Source organism: Neltuma alba, unplaced genomic scaffold (genome assembly GCF_004799145.2).
Source record: "Neltuma alba isolate B1F8T4 unplaced genomic scaffold, ASM479914v2 tig00011020_pilon, whole genome shotgun sequence".
Lineage (NCBI taxonomy): Eukaryota > Viridiplantae > Streptophyta > Magnoliopsida > Fabales > Fabaceae > Neltuma > Neltuma alba.
Genome location: NW_021635773.1, coordinates 136,419 through 144,447, shown reverse-complemented (window position 1 = coordinate 144,447; position 8,029 = coordinate 136,419). Strand labels below are relative to the sequence as shown.

The 8,029-nt window shown below is 37.9% G+C and overlaps 1 protein-coding gene and 1 pseudogene across 1 annotated transcript; both read right to left on the bottom strand.

The window, feature by feature from the left end:
* Positions 1-207: 207 nt before the first annotated feature.
* LOC114760772 (protein NEN1-like) lies at positions 208-1,251 on the bottom strand. Its single transcript, XM_028950057.1, has 3 exons — positions 1,107-1,251; positions 855-1,020; positions 208-430 (listed from the first exon to the last, which is right to left on the bottom strand). The coding sequence occupies exons 1-3, from the start codon at positions 1,249-1,251 to the stop codon at positions 208-210; spliced, it is 534 nt and encodes a 177-aa protein (XP_028805890.1).
* A 62-nt stretch (positions 1,252-1,313) lies between these two features.
* LOC114760771 (protein NEN3-like) lies at positions 1,314-2,859 on the bottom strand (annotated as a pseudogene).
* Positions 2,860-8,029: the final 5,170 nt, after the last annotated feature.

Below are 8,029 nucleotides of genomic sequence, written 5' to 3'. Positions count from 1 at the left end.
CAAAAGCCCGCGGGCTGGCCCGAGCCCGTTATCTCACGGGCCGGGCTTGAGAAAATGTTTCATTTTTGGAACTCGGGCTTAAACGGGCCAGTCCGTTTAAGCCCGAGCCCGTGACGGGCTGGCCCTGTAGGGCCGGGCCGGCCCGTTTTCCCAGTGCTAGTCATGCTCATGCGTTGCCTAGTTAAAACATATTCCTCCTACTTGCAATTAATGGTCAATTTTTTTAGCAATCAATCTCCCTGCGTGTTGCTGATAGTCATAGGGATCTAAGGAGAAGACTGTATCAACAAATGTCCCAGCTTTGAGCAAGGAACCGAGCTCTTCCGCATCTACCTTGCTAAAGAGTAGCCTCCGAACGTTGCTCGATGATTCTTTCTGGCATATTACAGCTGCATATGTGGCAACCTTTTCACATATTACCGTAGGTATGCTGTAATGTCAATATTTACAAAAATCAGTGAAATTCTCAGCAAGGGAAATTTCAAAGGCTCGATTTCTTAAGATCTTTAGATATTAAGCAAACAGTTCGGCTAGATATTTTTTGTTAAGATCTTTGACCCAGTAGCAGGATTCAGTTGTGTGGTATTAATCGCCTATAACGTTCATAAAGAACTGCTTCTAAATTTTATCCAGAGCTAAATCTTTGCATCCATGTCTCAAATTGTGCAGCTAATAAGAGGACCCTATAACAATTTTAAACTGACAAAGCTTCTAAAATCTCAAAATCACATTCCCAATAGCTAGGTCAATGACGTGGAAGACTGAAAACCCAGCCCAAGATTAGTTTATGCTATCCATCATATATTTGGAGTGAAATTGTGTGCGTGCACTTTATGTGCAGGATATGAACTTACTACAATCGCACAGTACCATAATGGAAGAAGCCCTCTTTTCTAGTAACAATTGGTCTCCAATCAGGGCTGCTACCGGAGTCCAAAGATAAGCCCTGTGCAGTACTGTCACAAGCTTCAAGAACCTTACATAAGCTTTGTGATGGATCAAGAACAGCCAAAAATTCAACTTCAATCAGCCAGCGTGATCCTTAAATTTGTCGTTTACTCCAAACTATATTTCAAGATTAGTGCAACAAAGCTGGAAGGGGAAACCTTTGTGCAATAGTTGTATCCCTTGACTGCCACGATATAATGGAACAAGAGATGCTGTGAGGCAAGAAATAAATATTTCATCGGGATCTAAGACAGCAATAGAGCTGTTACTACAAGCATCAGACCCAACAGCTGAAGAAGACATCTAGGGTGTCTCTGGAGTGGGCTTTTCATCAACCACTACAGCTGGTTGAATTGATTCCCTGTTCAATTATCCCAAAGGCCACACAAATCAAAATGATGCTGTTGAGCTCTATTAGCATCTACTGAACTTGATTTACAGCCTTCTAAGCTGCACATCGCAATAGGAGAAGCTGGAGAATTCTCAACAGGTGACAAAGATTTTCCATTACCACGACTTGTTGTAGTAGCATTTGGAGAAACCCAACTATTTGCTGTGAATATTTCTGGAAGACTTGATTCCTGTGTGGAGGGAGGGATTAAAAGTAGAATCAGAACTCAATATTTGACGAGTCAAATTTCAATTCATTGCTTAACGAATTGAACCATGAAAAGAATGATCACATTTAACTAGTCCAATTGAATCAATATGAGCTAATTATTATTTGCATCTAGCACTTGATGCAAAACATAACAATATGCTCCTGAAGATTTTACCAAGAACAGAACATAATGAAATTCATCAAAATAAAATTTTACCAAGAACAGAACAGTTGCACAGTGTTTGAGAACATCCAGAGTCATGCGAACATCATCTAAGCTCCTGAGGATATGATGCAAAAGAAAAAAGCAAAATGAAATTATTATAGTCGATTTACAATAAAGCATTACATAAAATCGATCATTATAGTTACCTATGTGTTTGGGGTCCAAGCCCAAAATATCTTGCAAGAGTTGCCATCTGCAGTGAACACATGAATGCATTGTAACTTGAGTTAGGCAAAGCCAAACTACAAGATAGAATGTGATAGAAGTTTTTTTTTTTTTTTAAAAAGTAGAAATGTGATAGAACTCTGGGTTCAATTTTAATTTTAGAGTTTGGCTCCACTTCCACTTCCACTCCCAATTCCAATTCTTCATTCCATACGTCATACCATGCATACCATATTGAAACATTCGCTTAGTAGAGGTAAACATCGGGTCAAGCGTTGATGGGGATAAGGTTCAAGAGGCTCCAGATTGAGGGGGAAGGGCACCTACTAGTGGTGGGGTTTGGGTTTACAAGTTCTAGAAATAAAGGAGCAGTACCATCATGTCACCAGCTCTTCTTCTTCCAAATATGTCAGTCAATAAAACCAACGAGTCAATAGTACCCTTCGGTTATGGTATTAGCTGATTAATCTCCGTAAATGCATCTCTGATGCGAATACAAATTTTAAGATGATATGGCTAGCCCAAATATGTGCTACACGAAATTCAGAGAAACAAAAAAAAAAAAAAAGAATTACAACTGTAATTTACCACACCCAGTCCATCATTTTCTCCATTTTCTCCTATTAAAAAGAAAAGAAACAAAAGAGAAGGAAACAAACCATGAAGAAGTTCATAAACCGTATCGGCGATGTCAGCAAAAGTAGGAGCTGACGCAACAGCATCACAAGTAATGCTGTTGTAGTGGTCAGACAAGTGAGAGGTCAGACCAAGGTGGGTAAGAGTTGAGTTCCTTTAACTTCTTTTGGCAAACAAAGATGGCTCCAAACTCAAGAATGACGAATCCCTGGTCGGATCAGGTTGGGACGGCGGTTTCGATGTCGAAGAAGACAATTTTTGACCTATCTTCAGTGGAACCCATAGAGGTCGACTAGAATTTCAAGCTAAGCTTCAAAGATAAATTGGAAGGAAGGGAAGCAGAATAGCGAGAGTCTTTTCATCACTAAAGATCAATTGATTGATTGCAAGGTTTGTATTGTTAGTCGCTGTGTGGGTGGTAAACTCAATGCAGATGGTACAAGTCGAGGCAACCCTCTTCTAGTCAAGTCAAAGTCTCAACCATAGAAGAGAATAGAGTAAAGAAAAGAAAAGAAAATTAAAAGCTTCCATACTAAGGGAGAGGTTTCTTGGAAAGCTTCCATACTGAGGGAGAGTCATTGTGGAAAGCCATCATGGGAAAAATTGTCGGGTACCACCAATGTAGCTTTATAGTAGGCAGGCAGAGTAGCGATAACATTATTGCTGCCTAGGAAGTGATACATTCCGTAAAGAGCAAGAAGAGAGGTAAAGGATGGCTAGCAATTAAAGTAGATCTTGAAAAGGCTTATGACAAATTAGAATGGTCCTTTATTAGGAATACTCTTAAAGCAATGGGGATTGGAGAAAGAATTTGTGAACTCATCATGACCTGTATGTCATCTTCAACGCTGAGGGTATTTTGGAATGGCAAGGCTGCTTCAAGTTTCCAACCTTCAAGAGGGATCAAACAAGGAGATCCAATATCTCCTTATATTCTTACACTTTGCGTGGAGAGATTGGATCATATTATTAAGGATGCAGTAGACACGGGAAAATGGAGTCCTATCACTCTAAACCAAACGGACCCTAGATCACCTATCTGTTCTTTGTAGATGATCTAATACTCTTTGGGGAAGCCTCAAGCCTACAGGTAGATCTAATGTTGGAGTGTGTAGGGAGATTTTGCAAAGCTTCGGGGCAAAAAATAAATAAAATCAAAACCAAAATGTGCTTCTCAAGGAATGTGCACTTTTCAAAGGCTATGGACCTTAGTAAAAAAATGGGAGTGGGCTTAACAGGTGACCTGGGGAAGTATCTGGGAATTCCCTTGATTCATAAGTGAGGCTCGTATCCTACTTTTGCCCCAATTTTGGAGAAAACGAAAAAAGAGACTTTTCAGATGGAAGAAGGGATACTTGAATCTAGTAGGCTGCAAGACACTTATAAAGTCCGTCCTAGCAACTTTACCTATGTATTACATGCAAACGATCCTTCTTCCAAAGAAACTAGTGAAAGAACTGGAACAACACAGGAGAAGATTCTTATGGGGAGACACAGAAGAGACAAGGAAGCTACATTTATTATCTTGGTACCAAGTGATGCAGGAAAAGAACTTGGGAGGTTTAGGGATAAAGAATTTGAGAAGACAAAACAAGGCTTTTATCATGAAACTCTGTTAGGGCCTCATAACCAATTTTGAAGCCTTATGGAAAGTTCTGAAATCAAAATACAAGTGTGGGGAACAGGAATTACCAGCAGTAAGAAAGAAACAAAACTCTTCTCTCACTTGGAGTGGTATCTGTACAGTTTGGAAGAGGTTTAGGAAAGGAGTTGGAAGGAAGATAAGAAATGGCACTACGGCTTCTTTCTAGTTTGACAACTGGTTTGAAATGAACACCCCACTTATTGACCTCGTTTCGAGTTATGAAGACCAAGTTGATATCGATGAATGTGTAAGAGACTATGTGACAATTGATGGAGAGTGGGATAGGGATCAAATAGGAATCTGGCTTCAGAGACAAGTCATTGATTGAATAACCTATGCGCACCCACCTGTAAGGAAAGAGGAGAGGATAAAGTAGACTGGAAACCATCTATAGATGGGTGTTTTTCTGTTAGATCTGCCTATCATTTTTTGTTTGGAGGTTCCCAGGAGGAGGATAGCGTTTGGAAGCTCATATGGAGATGGAGAGTACCAGTAAAAATTAAGTCATTCATTTGGCTCTTCACTCTTGGGAGAGCTTATACGGCGAAGCTCAAGAAGCAAATAGGGATTGAGACGGCAGCGACTTGCCCATTTGGATGTGAAGAGGAGGAGGATTCAATGCACATGCTAAGGGACTACCCAAACGCCTATGAATGATGGAGATCGATAGTCCAACCCAACAGATGGAAAACCTTCTCTTTGCTTTAGGGTGCCGATTAGATGAAATGGAATCTAACTCAAGACATTGGAATAGGGTGCACCAAAAAAGTTCCTTGGGATGTTTTGTTCGGCTATATTTGTTGGGACATCTGGACCACACAATGCAATAAGCTGTTCAGAGGAGAAAACATAGGAATAGAGCTCACTGCAAGAAACAGGTTTTTCAGGGCATGTTGGGATCAAGATATCCTAACTCATGATAGAACAACTCAAGTGTGGAAGGCCCATATCAGCTAAGGAGACTGTAACGGACTAGACTATGTTAAAGTCACAGTAGATGGTTCAGTGTTACCAAGTGGGAGAAAACTCACTGCGGTTCCTTTGGCAATCGTAGAATTGATTGGATTCATACATGGCCTGAATTTGTGTTGGGCCAGGGGTTTCAAGAAAATCACTTTAATCTCTGATTGTATTGAAGTGATTAATATGTGCCTGAGAGGTTGTGATAATGACCACCCTTTTAAGGATGTGGTGGATGAGGTTAGCTTTATCATTAATAGAGAGTGGCATGTTAACCTTAACCATGTTCACAGAGGTGATATAATTGCTGCAGATAGGTTAGCTAAGCTAGCTCACAGGATAGATGAAATTATTTACTTTTTGATCACCCTCCTTTCCTTGATCAGGAGGAGGATGTTGATGAGGGTTAGACGTTCACCCCTTGTTTGTACCTCTTTGTGGTTTTAGTTTAAATGAAGCTTCAGTTTCCTATTAAAAAAAAAGGGTCAAAACTGGACATTTCACAAAAATGAAGATGTTAGCTGAGCCAATATGATGAGGGGCAAAAGAAGGTTTTTGAAAAAATTTACTTCAAACCGTGATTACAAAACTCACGAATTCAATGGACCCATATCACAAAATAATAGACTCGTTCGTTCAAACCCAAATGAAAGTTGTTCACAGTGGAACCCATAATGCATATTTGTCTTGCACTCCATATGAAATTCCTTCCTTCTATGCTTTTTCAACTTTCTTATTTGACCAGACCATGCTTTTACTTTTTCCAGCCTCAAAGTCCTCTTGCTTGACCAAACCATGTTCTTACGTTTTCCAGCCACACATGCAAAGTGGCCCTGCTTGAATTCCTTCCCCAGATATTCCCATAAGGACTTAGGGAGTAATCATTCATTGTCTTCAGCTCAGCTCATGCGTGAGTGTTTTGTTTTGCCATATGAGTGCATAGTATAAATTCTATCTATATAATGCATACATGGTATTTCGCATTCCCACTCAAATCAAGGTAATTTTATCAAAATACTGTAAACATTAAAAATAATTATCCTGTGAAAACTATTTACCCATATACCATATCTTTTAAAAGTTCTTCACGTCCAAATAAACTTTCACTCTGACAGCTTATTTTTAGTGGAAAAATGGAACTCCTTTAGGCCAAGAACGACTTCAACTATCTACATTTTCATTTTCAGCAAAAATTACAACTAAAAGCTCAATTTCATCAACTTCCGGCTTCCATCCCCGCCTTTAAAGTTGTGGAGCAAATTATAGTTAAGACCCCATCTCATCATATCCATTCCTCATTTTCTTTTACTGTACATCTTCTCCTAAATAGAATGAATATGAGTAGATTTTGTAGAAAAATTTCCTTTTATCTTGATACTTAAATTTAAAAGAAAATATATAAATAAATTAAATAAAAAAATATTTAAAACTTAACAGGTTCACAAATTTTATGAAATAGCTAAATAAAAATATTAAAAACTTTAAGTTTTAGACTATTTATAACCATATAGTATTATTTCATTGAAAATTTTATATATTGTGGTGTTAAAACCGTGAGTCACTAGGCTTTTTGTTTCGATATTTGGTCTATATTTTAAAACAATGTTTTGATTTGAATGAATTAATAAGTTTTAATATTATTAAACATTTTAAACATACATAAATTTAAATATATAAGGTTTTAGTCCATTTTCAATGATTTCATTATAATTTTAGATTATTTAAGTGCATTTCTAAATTATTTAATAATTTGATATTTTTCATATCTATTAATTATATGAATGTAATATTCTTTTACATTAATTATTGCGTCACCGGTCCGATCAATTGAATCATGACCCGTTGATTTTTCCGATTCGACTTCCGATTCGGCTTTTAAAACACTGGTTTTTGGGGTGGGGAAGGCCTCTTCTCCTTCAAAGAGAAGGGCATATTTGGTATTTTCATGGTGACTTGGAATTATATCTCACCCAACTGCCAACCAACTCCCAACTGAGCACCTATTAGCATTTCAAGTCATTTAGATATTCTTATATTAAAACAGCGATTTAAAAGTCTAATTCTTTTGTTGTTGCAATGTAGCAGGCTTGTCCATACCCTAGCCAAAATGAGAAAAAAAATTACTTGGCCTGCTAAAGAAGGGGAGGACGAGGTAACGTTCAAATTGGCTTTCTTCTTTTGAGATATTTATCATTTCTTAGTTTTTTGAGCTTTTCATTTTTTTTGTCTTAGAGTTCGAGGAACATAGCATCTTTGGATAGCACAGGTGATTCCATGACATCTTGTGAGAGCACAGGCAACAATTCTGTTCATGCTGCATTAGCAAGATTGGAGAAACTCAACCTCTCTCCTACCTTGTATGTTTGTGCAGTAGACTTGATAGCCTGTCGTGGAAGTTTTCGACAATTCTTGATGATATTTAGATGGAGGCAAACTGTAATTAAAGTGCTGAGACATTACAGGATAAAGACATACCCCATCGGCAACACAAAGGACAAGAGGCACAAGCGGGCATTATATTATGTGTCTGTTGTATCTATTATTTTTTATGTTTTAATAATTCAGTTCATGCTCTTATCTATAAGACCAAACGTGGTTTGATTTAAGTTGGGGAGAATAACTGTTTGTAATTTTTTTTTAAGTGCTGACTATGGTTTATAACAAATCTTTTTTCGAAAATCTAATCCAATTAAAAAAAAAACCACAAACAAACTAAGGGCTTATTATAAGTAGCTTTTCACGGAATAGGAAAGTATGTGAGGAATACGAGGAAAGTATGGTAAGTATGTGAATGTGAGGTAAGTATGGCAGGAGTTTCTCGGTTATGTTAGGAGAGCTTGCTTAAAAC

Bases quoted from the DNA above. Each gene is read 5' to 3' on its own strand.
- LOC114760772 (XM_028950057.1), bottom strand. From the start codon at position 1,251: ATGTCTTCTTCAGCTGTTGGGTCTGATGCTTGTAGTAACAGCTCTATT. The intron at 1,021-1,106 runs GTTTCCCCTTCC...GGCTGATTGAAG, and splicing joins GATACAACTATTGCACAAAG to TTGAATTTTTGGCTGTTCTT. The intron at 431-854 runs GTAAGTTCATAT...TTGACATTACAG, and splicing joins TATGGTACTGTGCGATTGTA to CATACCTACGGTAATATGTG.